This window comes from Lonchura striata, chromosome 1, assembly GCF_046129695.1.
Source record: "Lonchura striata isolate bLonStr1 chromosome 1, bLonStr1.mat, whole genome shotgun sequence".
Classification (NCBI taxonomy): Eukaryota; Metazoa; Chordata; class Aves; order Passeriformes; family Estrildidae; genus Lonchura; species Lonchura striata.
In genome coordinates this window covers 97,806,260-97,821,445 of record NC_134603.1, presented here as the reverse complement: position 1 = coordinate 97,821,445, position 15,186 = coordinate 97,806,260, and the positions used below count along the sequence as shown (strand labels likewise).

General features: G+C 38.2%; 1 protein-coding gene across 8 annotated transcripts in view; it reads right to left on the bottom strand.

Moving 5' to 3' along the window:
- The window catches only part of DROSHA (drosha ribonuclease III), a 71,834-nt gene that overhangs the window by 6,614 nt on the left and 50,034 nt on the right, over positions 1-15,186 (bottom strand). For all 8 annotated transcript variants that reach the window (XM_021552352.3, XM_021552351.3, XM_077786109.1 and 5 more), the window contains 8 exons: positions 14,264-14,366; positions 11,263-11,333; positions 10,138-10,182; positions 7,168-7,325; positions 5,486-5,591; positions 1,703-1,844; positions 655-737; positions 437-540 (listed from right to left, as the gene is read on the bottom strand). In XM_021552352.3, coding sequence (XP_021408027.1) covers positions 437-540; positions 655-737; positions 1,703-1,844; positions 5,486-5,591; positions 7,168-7,325; positions 10,138-10,182; positions 11,263-11,333; positions 14,264-14,366 — 812 coding nt within the window. The remainder of the gene's footprint in view (positions 1-436; positions 541-654; positions 738-1,702; positions 1,845-5,485; positions 5,592-7,167; positions 7,326-10,137; positions 10,183-11,262; positions 11,334-14,263; positions 14,367-15,186) is intronic.

Below are 15,186 nucleotides of genomic sequence, written 5' to 3'. Positions count from 1 at the left end.
GTGTAACATAAGGCATTATTATGTTTGCTTAATAATATCAAGAAACTTCATCTGTTACTGAGAATAGAATGGAAATATCTTGACCTGATAACAAAACAGCCATTTGTTTGACTCTTTTCATTTAATACTGCCATTCCTTACATTAAAAGAAAAACAAATATAGAATTATGCCAATTAAATACACTCCAAAATAAAAACTATTTTTCCCCTTACAACTGTAAAGATAAAATGCTTAATAATTCTTCCTTGCAACGGCTTAAAACAGCTAAGCCTTAGAAAATAGCATTTTCCATCTTCAGTCAAAGAAAGATGATAGGGCCTGGATAATGACAATAAAAGCAAACTATGGGGAAAATGTAAGGTGACTGATTACATCTTCCTCCATGAACAAGGAAGTTTTATAAGTAGCTGGTATCCATAAGAAGCCTGTTCTTACTTGTAAAGAGGAATGTCCGGCTCTTTTCCTTCTGTCCTGAGAGTCAAGCAGCACTGCTGAAGCTGAGATTTAGGATCATTCCAATCCTGATTTAATATAAACTCCTGTAGGAAGTCCACAAAGATGCTTTTATGATTGAGAGATTGTAGTAAAAGTTTCAAATGCTACCCGTGTGTTAAAACACAGTGGCAGGAAAGTAGGAAACTGACTGGCCTTACCTTTAGCCGTGGAAAAAAGCAAACATTCATGAAAGTGTGAACGTATTCCAAATCTTTATCAATGTAAAGGGCAGCAATAAAAGCTGGGGGGAAAAAAAGGTACTGTCACTCCTCCAAGAAGAGCATTACTGGCTTGCACTTTTAGAAACAAGTATCTCTGAGTACTTTAAAGCCATATTCAATTACGTTTCAGAGTAGTAATCTGATAAGGGTTTTATCCTGCATACTTGGGAAAAAAAAATCAAGTTGACCAAGAGATTAAGTGATTTACCCAAATCCACACAGTAATTTAAAGTGCTAGAAACAACACTCTGCTCCTAATCTCACATTTTAACCAGAAGACCATGAACACTTACAAATAAATCACTACTGGGTACCATAAAATAATTTTATATAAATCATTCCTATTTGTGTGCTATTTTCTTTTGTTTACAGGATTTTGCAAAAGCCAAGTGGTCTGAATAGCTTCTAAAATACATCAAAATATACAAGATGGGGATTAACTTTCTTTGCAGAACATTTATCACTATTTCCAGTTCATAGGAAAGAAGGTAGCACAAACTTCCAAAAAACAACTAAAAATAATTTAATTTCCATGTGGCCTTTCCTCTTGTGGAGTGACCACTTTAAAACCTTCTCAAATGCAGATAATGAACCACAGAAATATCCACCTACTGAAGGAACTAATGGTCTTCCAACAGAGTCAAGAACATACTAATTAAACACTAAAACTGCTGTTAAATAGCTCAACTCAGAGTATAAGGTTTAACTTTGAAGACATGATTTTTGACCTGGTCATCCCAACCCCTCAATTTCTAAGCCTTCAACTTTCTATCTGCAATTCTGCCTCCTTCATGCTTTTATACAGACCTCAATATCTAGGCTAGTCTTCAGAAATCTGGCTTTCAGAGGTATAGGCATAATTCATTTGGAAATCTGAACATACATTTTTAATAGCAATTTAGGGGATTTCTAATGGCTTTCTTAAACAAGCCCCAAGGAAAAGGAAGTCATTAAGTACTACGTTATTATAACCAAATTAACTCACATTCTAAGAGATCAGCCAAAGTCTTAGTTCGAAGAGTTACAGGTCTTTTTGTCTTGTCATTAGTGATGGCAAATTCTTGCATGCCCAGCTCTTCTGCCACCTTGGCCTGTGTCCTGTTGTTCACCAAAGAACTTCTCAACAGCTGCAAAAGAAAGAAGTTCCATTCCATAGTAATAATTACCAATAACAAACTACAAAACCTAGGAGAGCTGGAAAGAAAAGGTTATTTTTATCCTTGAGGTTTCTCACTTCTCTCAGTTTACTGACATTTTGATTCAGGACATCTTAAGTGATTTATATAGAGACACACTGTCACTCTTTCTGTTGGTGACTTTTCTTTCTGTTTCAATTCTTCTCACCAATCTTTACTTATTCTATGGACACAATCTTATTCTATTTTTCACTTTTGCTTGCTTTTTTGCTTTAAATGGAACAGCATTAAAGAAGTTACAGCTACTATAGGACACCTTACTTCTATATATATGTCATGCATTTAAAATGCTTGTGAGCTTCCTTGCAATTATGTACCATCTCTTCATGAGTTCTGTACTTTCTTGGCTAATCTGCAGTTTTCTATTTAAGTAATACACAATTGTATACATTTTCCCACATAAAGTGTAAGTAAACAATATTCTGGAGTCCATGGAACAGTCCCCAGTGTCCATCAAATAATAAATTAATATGGGATGACTGAAACAAATACACATTAAAGCAAGCTAGTTCAGTGTTTCAGAATGAGCAGATGAGGAAGCTGTTCCATTCCTTTGGCCAGAGAAAATAATTACGGAGATGGACAGCCCGTATGCACCATTTGCTCTGCTAGAAGGCAGCACTGCTGAGCCAATGCATGCCAGACACAGATCTGCCCTAACATGTTCCACATATGACAATACAGGATGTCAAGGATGTGTCATGAAAATACTTAACCTTGGCTTCAGACACATTACTTAAACATAGAGCTCTAACAAAGACACAACGCTCCTGCACAGCTTAAAGGAGTATTTTGGAATTTTAGGGAGAATTTCTGAACCTTTAGAGAGGTCAGCGTTTTTCCTGCTTATTTTTTGCTTTAAATGGAACAGCATTAAAAAAGTTACAGCTACTATAGGAGGTAGGAATGAGAAGTAAAGAAAGTCTCTCTTTTCCACAGTTTATGTGCAAGCTAGAGCTGAGATGCTGCACACACATTTTTTCCTTTTTTTGTCTTCCATATCACATTTGCTCAGCTTATTAAATAATAGTTATATGCTACCTGGCTCCAGCATGTCAACTGAGCTTATGAAAAATCAAGATTTATTTGCTGCACTTGATACTTCATCTCTCACAACAGATAAACAAAGAACAGTATGTTCATAATTTGTTTGTCAATGATGTATGAAGCAGATACTCATAACCCGATCTTCGTAAACTAGGCAAACTGTAGATAGTATTATTACCTATGTCCCTAACCTTTCTTTAAACTCATTTACTACTTGTTCCTTTTCAAAATTCTTTCCTTTTACGTCCTTAAGATAAATAAAATAAACTATATTTTCCCCAACAATATCCTAAGTACAGTACCCTAATATGTAACCTATGAGAAAGAAGTGCAGTGTCCCATGACAAAAAGTCTGTTTCTTGTATGAGGAAAAGAAGGATTTATTTTGTTTTCTTTACAGACTATCTATTTTGATGGGATCCATAATCATGATTGGTAGTATCATAAAACAAAAGAGCAACATATACACTACCCAGTGAACTAGAGATAGAAAAAAAACCCCAGTTATCCTCTTAGCACTGTGGTTATCAATTCACTCTGTACTAGAATTCGCCTCCTCTACAAGCGTGACTGGGCAAGAAACTCAATTCCTCTTAATGATACAGAGAAGGCACAGTCCCTGTGCAGCAGCTTTTTTTTGGAGTTAGTCTCTACACTGGTAACAGCCTTCATCACTGCAGATGCTGTGACACATGATATGCTCAACTGGAGCTTGACTTCAATTACAAAGCAGTTTTTTCCTAATTCTTCCATCTTCACCCAACATATCACTACTCACTGGTTATGTATCCATAACCCAGTACTGGAGAAGCTGTATCTTCCAACAGCCAAAAAAATGTCAACTTCTTTTCTGGTATGTTATTTGGCCACCCCCAAGTATGGAGATGAGACTATGTTCTCCTTTCTTTTTCTTTAGTATAGTTATTTTACAGACATCTCTCCACAAGCAGTTATTTCACACTGGGAAGCCACTGCATTGCATTCAAGTAGAATCCTTGACCAAAACTGCCCTCAACACACCAGTTAAACATTTAGTTGATGCTCTATTACTACTTCAAATTTAAGTATGTTCCCAGATGACAGGAGAAAGAGCTTAGTGTTTGCTGTTTCTCTTCAGATTCCCCTTTATCAGTTTCCTTTCTCAGATGTCTCATTTCATTTGTCATCAAATTTAAAAACATTTTAAGATAATTTTCTTTTTCTCTACACATAAACACATCTCCAGAGTTCATATTTTATTTTAGGCATTGCCTGCTTCTTCATATTTTTATGCATTTTCAGCATCCGCTCCACTCTAACTTTGCAGTTTTGCCTAAAAAACTGCAGTGTGCAACTTGTACTTTCCAACTCATTAATCATTACATTAAGCAACAAAAAAAGACATTCTAATCATAGTTCTGAGCATTTACACCCATTAACAGCAACATCCCCTATCCTTCTGGCCAAGCAGTTCTTGCAAGAGTTGTAAGACCATGGATGCCTTTATTCTTAAAAATGTAGAAAGCAAAAAACCCCACCGGGCCTTATATCCTGTCTCCTCAGTGGTGCAGAAGAATCCATAGAAATATAACTGAAACTTAAGAAATGGTGAAAAAAACTGCAAGTAACTTTTAGTCACAACATGTACTTTTTTTTCTCTCTTGTAAGAAGCTTTAGTCCAAAAGATTCAAGAATCATATTCCTGATAACACATTGCCTGCTAGAGACTTAGCATTGTCATCCCTTTATTGATCTGGGGAAACCACTCTAAAATTAGGCTACTTCCTAACTTTAACTAGAAAACTTGACTCACATTCTTGATACATGTATTGCTTTGCTGATCAAGTAAACCAAGAAAATTTAGTAAGCCCAAGAAAATTCATTACTTCCAAACAAAGACACAATTCTCTAGCTGCAGAGCTAAATGCATCAATCAGGAAAAAACTACTCATACTATCACACTGTGTTTAAAGTACTCTAAACTGTTGAAAGGTCCCCAAACTTAGTTGCCCAAAGCCCAGGTAAGAGAGGTTAAAAAGCTATAGCAGTCAATAGGTGACTATAACTATAATAAAATTAAATTTACAAGCTACGTCAGGAAGTCCAGATTGAAGACAAGAGGAAAACCAGACCAAAATAAATTGTAAAAACTTTTATCGGGATGCATAACCCTGCCTGTATGCATGTTCAACAGACTAGAAGTCAGGAATAAAAAAAGTCACATGATACATCTATTTAAATAAATGGCTTAAGACACCCATCTTTAAACAAGAACTAGTCTTAGCCCTCAATTTCATCGCAAAAATCTTTAAGATTTTTGATCCATTTCACAGACTGAACAGAAGTTATTGCAGTGGGCTCATAAATCACCATTTTCTATTCATTGCAGTGCTCATGACTTACAATTAACAAAGCCTTATTAAGACCAGTGGTTGCTGAGGCTTCTTTTATTAATCAAACTCAGAACAATTCACTAGCTGTTCCAATAATTTCCGTCTCCATCCCACTCTTGCTCTTATGGAGAATATGATTGATGGCAGTCTCACCGTTAAGTGCCCTTCATGATGATCAGGGAAATGTATGAATAAATACTCTGTGGCTACCAACTGCATTATGGAGTCACCCAGGAATTCCATCCTCTGGTTGTGGCCTCTGAAAAATGAGACATCAATGCAGCAAAATCAATAAGCACTCATGAGGAAAAAACCAAAACCAGCATGCACACACAAATTAAAATGAAGAGTGATCTGAAAGTGAGCCTTGCTCATTTCCAAACACATTTAAGTCAATTTTTCAGTGTTAATCAGGTGAGATGAAAACACAGCTCATTACTGTAGTGACACAAACTTACAGGCAAAAGGCAAATCAGGATAGCTACAAATAAATGTAATCATTAGATTACAGATCACAGGCTAAATGTAGGAGAAGAGTAGTTAACATCAAATCTGTATTGGGATAAGATCTCTAGCTTAAACTTGCTTTAACAAAATGAATTGATGAATGAAATACTTCAACAGTGAAAAATTTCCATTCACAAGAAAGAAAAGGATCAGGGTTTAAATTCATACAAGATCCTGGAGAGGGTAAGCATTGATATGAAGTTTAACAAAGCCAAGTACCAGATTCTATGTTTGGGTTAGCCCCAGTTGTGTGTATAAAGTGGGGAATGAGACATTGGAGAGCAGCACTGTGGAAATGGACCTGGGGGTCCTGGTCAATGGCAAGTTGAACGTGAGCCAGCAGTGCCCTGGCAGCCAGGAGGGCCAAGCATGTCCTGGGGGCACCAGGCACAGGATGGCCAGGCAGGCAAGGGAGGGGATTGTCCCACTCTGCTTTGAGCTGGGGTGGCCTCACCTCAAATGCTGGGGACAGTTTGGGTGCCACAATATAAAGACAACATTAAGCTGTTAGAGTGTCCAAAGGTGAGCAACTGTGATGGTGAAAGGTCTTGAGGGGAAGCATAGGAGGAGCAGCTGAGGTCACCTCGTTCAGCCTCGAGGGGACTGAGGGGAGGCTTCACTGCAGAGGGGAATGGAGGGGCAGATGCCAATCTCTTCACTTTCATGACCAGAGACAGGGCTCAAGGAAACAGCATGGAGCTGAGTCAGGAGAGGTTTAGGTTGGATATCAGGAAGAGGTTTTTCACCCAGAGAGTGGTTTAACACTGGAAAGGCTCCCCAGGGAAGTGGTCACAGCACCAAGCCTGACAGAGTTCAGAATTGTGTGGACAACACTCTCAGGCACATGGTGTAATGCCTGGGGTGTTCTATGCAGGGTCAGGAGTTAGACCTGATGATCCTGATGGGTCCCTTCCAACCCAGCATATTCTATAACACTGTTTGCTTGAAAACAGGGCCTGGAAGCTTTGCAAGCAACAGAACACAGGTGCTGTGCTTGGACCAAAGAGCGTAATTTTACTTCTTTTCTCTGACCAAATGTACCTCCAAGTATATTTTGCTACAGTCTCAGGAGTGATGTACAAATATCAGTCACACAGAAAGCTCAAAATAAACACCAGAATAGGTCTCTAACAGCTTTTAAAGTCTTTCCCAAGGTATTTGCTACTTACTGCTGTGAGAGGTGGCATACTAAGCCAGGAGGGCTTGTGAACATAGCTGCTCTATTCCAGGAAATAAATGCAATGTAGTGTGCTTACAAACTAGGCAATCTGGCATACTCTAACAGAAGGGCCAACAGAGCTCCATGAGGACTCTTGCTATGTACTCACAGAGTCAGATGGTTAAAGCCTACTGTCCTCAGAGTGAATGCACGTGCTAGAAGTCGAACATGAGTAAAGATGACTCCAATTGCTTCCTCAAACTCTGTAAGCTTTTGAAGAACCGGAGAGGTCTCAATGAGCTGCCTGTCAGTATTGGACTCCTGTAGCTGCAAGAAAAAATGAAGTGTAAGTAATGACAAACTCAGACTGCTGCAGAAATTTTCAGAGAAAAGCAAGCCTTCTCTAAATCAAGGGCAAAGAATACAATGAACAGGTTTTGTGGACAGCTGAACTGAGAAAACCAAGTTTGCTCTGCCTTATTAACTACCACTCAAGGAAGATATGAGCTCTGATGTATGCTTTTTTAACAGCTAAGGCACTTAGACACATCACTTGCACATGCAAGTGTATCATGCTACAATGTTTGTATTATGCTACAATGCATCCACATTATGCAAATGTGGATGCATTGTAGCATAATACAAACTTTCACAAAAGATGTACAATTGTCTATTTCTGCATTTTCTAACATTATCATATTGTTTGCAACTGAGCAACAGATTAAAAAATTATTAGAATAAGGCTGGTACACTGACAGCATGCCAAGATGAGATAAAGCCCAAATCAATTTCTCCCACCTTCCTTAAGTATCAAAAAATCAAGAATAAATACTTTAAATATGAAATTCAAAAGGGCACACTAACACAAGAAAATTAAAATTATTGCTTTGGGTCAATATCTTTTATCAGTTTCTTGTCTAATGTCCTTACTGTGATGGCACTGTTAAATGCCTTTGTGGAGCTGGGAAATGGCTTAAGCATTTCCTCCACCTATTCTGAGCATCTCTTTGGTACAGTAATGCCTTAGAGGAAGAATTATCCAGAAGAGGAAGCCTAAAAGAAAAGTAAGAATAACCACAGCTTTTTAAACTGTCATTGAGATAATTTTTGTTTTCTACCCCTTTTCTATTAATTGATTACATTCAATTTTTCTGTTTTCTGTACAGAGCATTCAGTTCACAATTTCATAGAGCTACATACCCTTGCACCAAAAATCCACACCTGGGTGATAACTGTGATTTTGGAGTTCAGCTGCATGTGGAGCAGAGACTGCTTTTTGCTTACTCATGCACAGCCCTTTCTATTCACCTACACAGAATTTCTTCTGCCTTTTTAAACTCCACAGTGAGTCACCCTCGCATTCTCACAACCAGAGTGCAATTCTTCGGTCTGCTGTTGTCCTGCTACCTGAAATAATTTGGTACTGTCAGCAAACTGCTCATCCTCTTCCCTAGGCTGTCAATGAGAACAGCCTGTACTTTAGCAAAGATCCCAAGGGAAATCTGCCAGTGATCACCATTCCTTGCAAGATGTGGTCATTTCACTCCTGTTCTCCATTTCTTTTGTTTCAGCCATCCCTTTTAATCTGGTAGGGATTGACATTTTTCATTAGAGTTGTTTTTTTTAATTGCTTCTTAAAAAAAAGATAAAATTTTCAAAGTCTTTCCTGATTGTCTTTCCAACAGCCTCTCAGGAAAGCCAGCAGACAGTATCACCTGCATTATCACATGCGGTTTTGTCTCCTAAAACTTCCCATACATCTGTGAGGCAGGACTTGTCTTTACATGCTGACTCCTTCTAGAGTCCATATGTATCCAGATGACCACTAATTATTTTTTAGAACTATTTCTATAGACTTAGCTACTGCCAAATACACCAAAATAAAGATCTGTAACTCTGTTATCTTATCCAGTGCTTTTTTTTTATTGATTGGGATCTTATTTGTCATATTGTTACAGTGATTTTTAGTAATTTTTTAAAAAGCAATTTTTCAGGCTAGCTGTGTCAAAAGGCCAGCCTGAGCTGCCTGTGTTTCACCTACTGGCAAAACCTCCTAGGATAGTTTTGGAATGTGGAAGAAAACAATTTTCATCACACAAGTCAAGGCAGTAGCAAGAAATTGTAAGCTAACTACACTGACTGTTGCGAATTTCTAAGCAGAATCCAAGTCTTCTTTGTGAAAACAGGGATGAAAAGATTAAAATAAAGTAAGAGCAAAGAAAGAAATTCAGAGTAAGAACAATATTCTTTCGAGCTGCATGTGCCACCACACAGAGCAGCTAGTGCTGAATCTCAAAATGTTATCTTCTATTAAAAGTATTTTGTATTTATATTCAGAGGGATGTGGTTGTAAAAATTCCTCACATGCACTGATTTGTTGATGAAGATTTTGTCTGTGCATTCACTGCTCTTCTTGCAGCACTCTTGCACTGAAGACAAGGAGTGACAGTGCAGAGAGGCTCTGAGACTTGCTCTATGTCTGCCCAAGAATTCAGTACGGGAGAATGGACTCAGACATCAATCTCCCAACTTCAAGCCTCATAAACCCACAGCTCGTGAACTTGTATCCTTCAATACATGGAGGACAAGTTAGCCTCCAGACACCTTCATAATTTTAGTGTTTACATGGTATTAGAATTACTGGAATCACTGAAACAACCACACTATCATTGCATGGGCATGCACACACAAAATCAAAATAGAATCAAATCAAAACTTTTATGGCATACAATTAATGTGCCTTCCTACTATTAAAGTTTCAGTCCTAATTTCAGGTTAAGAAAATATGTTCATTGATTGTTTTTGCACCCTCTCCCTCCAGCTTCCAACTTAGAGAAGACAAACAAGAAGCTGTCAAAACATTACCCCTCGTTTGATTTACTGTATAGTCACAGTTATACAACAAACATGAGCAAAGGAAAGGTGAATGATTAATTCTGAGAGAGGCAAAAACTCACTACTTATTTATAAAAACCAACCAAACAAATCACAAACCAAACACAAAGGAAAACATATATATATTCCTCTGGCTACTCTTTAGCACAATTTCTGAGATGTCATCACAATGGAGACCTATGGAAAAGCATCCTTGAAAATAAAACAGAACTGTGAAATTTATTACAGAAAGGGATACACTTACTTGGAGTGGGTGTAGTGGATAATTAAGCCATACATCCCGCAGGTCCTGCAAACATTGAGAGATGCCTTTAATGCTCAAGGGAGTCATTTAACAAATTCCACAGTACTAAATAAAATGTCATTACTTGAAATACTGAACTATTTCAGATGCTGACTCTGCTTATTGCAAATTCAATAGTGCTGGCAAACTAATTTTTAAAATCGTGTATTTGCTGTTCAAACTGCCTGTAGTTCTCCCAATTAGCTTATGTCAAAGAGGTGGAAAAATCCTTGAACCACATAAAAAGTGGTTAAAGGAAGAAAAAAATTTGTTTAAGCCTCAGGACTAACTTTATTTGCAAGCACTCCTCAGTAGCAAATTTGACTTCTCCAAAGGAAAGGACTGAAAAGAAAAAAAAACCCACTTATTTTCTTCTGTTTCATAAAGGCTTCCTTCACTACAGCCAACGAGCAAAAAAAAAAAAAAGTGAATTACAATAGACTTCCAAACACTTTTATTTCTAATAAGCTTTGTCATTTCAGAGTCTTAAAGAAAGGAAAATATACAATTCATCTCTCACCACTGCCACATGTGCTGTCCCAGCAGTGGGTACTTTCCTTCACCTTTATACAGCACATGTTCTAACTAACAACCATCTAAGATACAGCTTGATCTATTCTTGCACACTGTAATTGTGCAATTGGGTAAATGTTAAATGAAACACTGTCCTTTATTCTTTTTTTTAACCCCAAATATATGTTTAAAGCTTTTAAATCATCCTAGGGTAGGATGATTTAATTGAAGAAACAGAATAGTTGTTTAACATGTGCATCATTCCCTCAGACCCTGATGCCTGGATCTGCAGCATCCATTTATGTTTTCAGAACATTCCACTTTGAATGGAAGCTGTCAGTTTTCCCACACCAGCCATCCTTCCCTACCCAAGCCAAGCAACCTAATGCACATCTGAGAAAACACCATAATTTTTTTGCCTGGATCAGTACAGCTTGCTGTCCTAATGCAATTTCTAGGAACTGCATAAAACAGTATTTCTGTTCATTTCTAATCCTTAAGTAAAACAATGGACAGGAAAGTACATCAAGTTATTTTTGAACTGGAAATCCAACCATGTAAGTACATAAATACCTTTTCATTGAAGAGCAAACGTCCAAATAATTGTTTTGCTTCTTCTAGGCTTCCCTCCAGATACACAGCTCCTGCATGAGGGGACCAATATGTCAAAGGTCAATAATGCAATTAGTACGTAGAAAATTACTAAGCATGAGAAAGTCAAAGATCTTGGACTTCTTCATCTTCAATATTAATTTTTAAAAGCATGCTTTCTGTAGCAACACCTATTTTTTAGAGGAATTTAAAGCATCAGCATAAATCAACAGTCATAAAGTGCAAAGAAAAACCTGAAATAATTATATCAGTGATAGAAAATGATAAATCCATTCATTTTCTTTGCAGTGACTAGTACAGGGATAGGTTTTCCATTTTTGCTGAACACAGGGTTGATATAACAGATGTTTTTGTTATTGCTGAGTAGGGCTCACACAGAGTCAAGGCCTTTTCTTTTGGTTCTGCCACAGTATTGGCAGTATTGGAGAGGAGACCAAGGGGTGCTTGGGATGCTGGGAGGAGACACAGTCAGGACAGGACCCAAAATGACCAAAGGGATATTCCAGACTGTATGACATCATGCTCAGTATATGAATTGCAGGGAAGAAGGAGGAAAGGGGTATACTGGGAGTGACAGTATTTGTCTTCCCAAGTCACCATTAAGTGAGACAGGGCCCGCTTTCCTGGAGATGGCTGAACAGCTGCCTGCCCATGAGAAGAAGTGAAATGATTTCTTGTTTTGCTTTGCTTCTTTGCACACCTTTCCCTATGAAACTGTCTTTATCTCAGCCCATGACTTTTCCAGCTTTTACCCTTCTGATTCTCTCCTCAATCTCACTGGTGGAGGAGTGAGCAAGTGGCTGTGTGGGGCTTGGCTGTTGGCTGGGGATAAACCACAACAACATTTGCAGATAGGGAAATCAATGAAATACATTTCAGTAACTAGCAAACAATTACCATTTATTCTATTATACTTCCAATGAGATTACACTCTGCATATAAACGATGTGTCAAGACTATTGTAAAGCTCAAGGTCTTCCTTTAGCTTCCTTCCTTATTGGCATCACAATAATTTATTGTCTGAACTGGAAAGGGCATCTCTGCTTGTCTCAGTTTCTGAAGATTATGTTTTGGTTTCTTTTAAACTTCACACACAGCCCTCACTAGCTCTCTCTCCACATTTCTATCATTAACAAGCACTGAAAAACTTGTGTTAACATATTATAATATATCTTATATCCTCTGTATCTGAACAGAGGATAACAGATCTGAACAAAACAGAGATCTGAACAAAATTCTTATATTTAGTATCAACATTTCATCCTCTAGTAACATTTTACATGAGAACTTCTGAAAATCTCAAACTTGCTATTGTAAGCATAAAACCAAATGGAATACACAGCTGCATCAAGAACACACAGACAGGGAGTACATGCTCCCACATTCAGGAAGAATATGATTTGCCTTGCCTTTCCCTTCCCCTTTGATTCCTGACTAGGTCAACTATTTTCTTTGGACTCTTCAAAGAAAAGTTTGGGGTTTTATAAGACTAATCTTGAAGAGGCAAATTATGAGAGCACAAAATTTTAAACAATTCCTAAGCAGCCTGCTCATACTTCTGTTTCTTATGTTCATCACAGGGACTTTGTGATGAAGTACAAGACTTTGTAGAAGAGCCTCAAGTAGAAGCTCCAGACCCTACATATACTTTTATAGTCCCTTAACAAGCTCCCAGATTTTAGCTACAGCACTGACAAAATCTTATTGCTCAATTAACTTGCTGAACAGCTTTGTATTGGAGGTTAAACAGCAAGCCTGCTCTCTCAGCAAATCTCAATGCTTGCCAAATAGTTCTCATCACTACATCCTAGACAAGCTGAAGCCTATGAACAAAGACACAGATACATATCTAGCATTCCTCCTGTTTGCTTTTTATTTTTAAATTAAAGATCAAAGCGTTCATGGAAAGCAAAACAGAGTTAAAAAGAAAACTCTTATTTCTTGATAAGAGGAAATGCAATCTGGCCCAAGGCAGAATGCACAGAACTACTGACATCTAAGCCAACTATGATCTATTCTTCAAAGCAGGACAAAATGCTTTAGGAGCTCATGTAGTACATAAAGACCTGCATCAGGGCTAAACCATTCCCATAGCTACAAACTTGTACAGTACATCTCAATGAATACTAAGTCAACCCAGTGAGACTAACTTGCTTTGTGTACTCAAACATGTAAAGTTTCATAAAAATATGCTATTTAAAATAGAGCTTGTGTAGATGTAATCAATGAGATTTTCACCCTCCTGGCTTGGTAACTGTGGTCAGGCCCTGATTTCCTCTGCAATACAAACCTATAGACCAGTGCAGCCAGTCATAATCAGCATCTTAGAGCCCAACAGCAAATTTGACACAACTCTCCTTCACCCTCAGTTAGAGGGTAGCTTTATTACATCAGCCATGGCATATTGTCATGCTTTTTACCTGCAAGAAAAATGCCAAGACGAAAAGGTATTTACTTTGCAAATTCACAAAAGGCTAGCAGGGCACAGCGGAAGTTGTCTGGTGACTCAGCTGGGAGTGCCTGATGCATTCAGAAGGCAAGCTGCAATTTAAAATTCAGGGCTGAGGTTGCAGGTCTGTTCAAGCACTACTGGAAGCAGTGAAGCTGCTTATCTTCTGCCAGGCCATGGTCACTGAACTGCTCCCCTCAGACAGGGGGCAGGTGTCAGGCCATGTTGACACAGGAGAGGTGAAGTTCTGCAGTGACATGAAACAGCTCCACCTTCAGTGTGTGGGAGCCAGGATACGGAAGATGAGACTTTCATAGTTGTACTACACACTCATTGTGTTTATACATGTGGCATATGTGCAGGAGTGGGGAAGGGACAAAGATGATGCAAGAAGCTTTACTATTGCCTACTCCTACTAGCACTACTCAACTACATCTCCTCCATCACAGACAACACAGCACACAGACATGTATAAAATGTACCTGCCTGCACACACAAATGCAAACACATTACCTATTAGGGCTTCAAAGCAGTTGGCCATGGCATGGCGGAGATCTGACTCCCTGCAAAGGTCTGGACCATGAGCATAGAGCATGAATCGTTCTAGCTCCAGCTTCTGCAAAATATGTAGAAAGAGTTAAAACTTAAGAGCATGGCTTTAGAAATACAGGAGTACCAGTTTAGTCACTGAAGTTCAATTACAATGCCATCATGCAGCTACTAGGTTTGAAGGAACTATGAAGCTTTTCTCTATAATTTCAGTTTAGACACAGGCTAAAATTAAAAAATTTCCTTTGTTTATCAGAGGTAAACAACTGGAGTGTGATACCATTTAAAAACTAGAATTATCAAACCAAAAGCAGCTAAGCATAACAGTGAGGAATAGGAATTCCGGTGGACACAATCCACTGAACATCTGTTTTTTTCTTCTAAGACCATAAACAGGTGATAGCCTCTGGGCACTGCAAGAAAAGGTTCATATTTTAATCTGCAGTGCCACCTAGCTTCCTCCTTCCTTTCAAAAGTGCATCATTAACTCTCATCTGTTGCTTGAACTATAGTTCTGCTTCCCAGTCAAAATCTCAGACAGTAAGCCAGATATTTTCTATAATATATGATAATTCTGCTATAGAAATGCAGGCCAGAACTGCTAGATTCTCTGTATATATTCGTCTTTTTGACACAAAACCATTATTGGAATTTTTAAGGAAGGGATTTATGCATCTTGCGAGGTTTGTATGAGAACAGGCTCTTCCCAGCTGGGTGTAAGTTGCTACTGATTAATTTCCTGTTAACTTTTAACTTCATCCTCCCAGAGTATATTTAAGAGGTAAAGCTGGAGACTGAGTTGTTTGAGATGCATGGTTTAGACATGTTTCAATTGCCAAAAAGAGATTTCCATTTTCCATGAATGGCAGCCTCTTCACTGCTCCAGA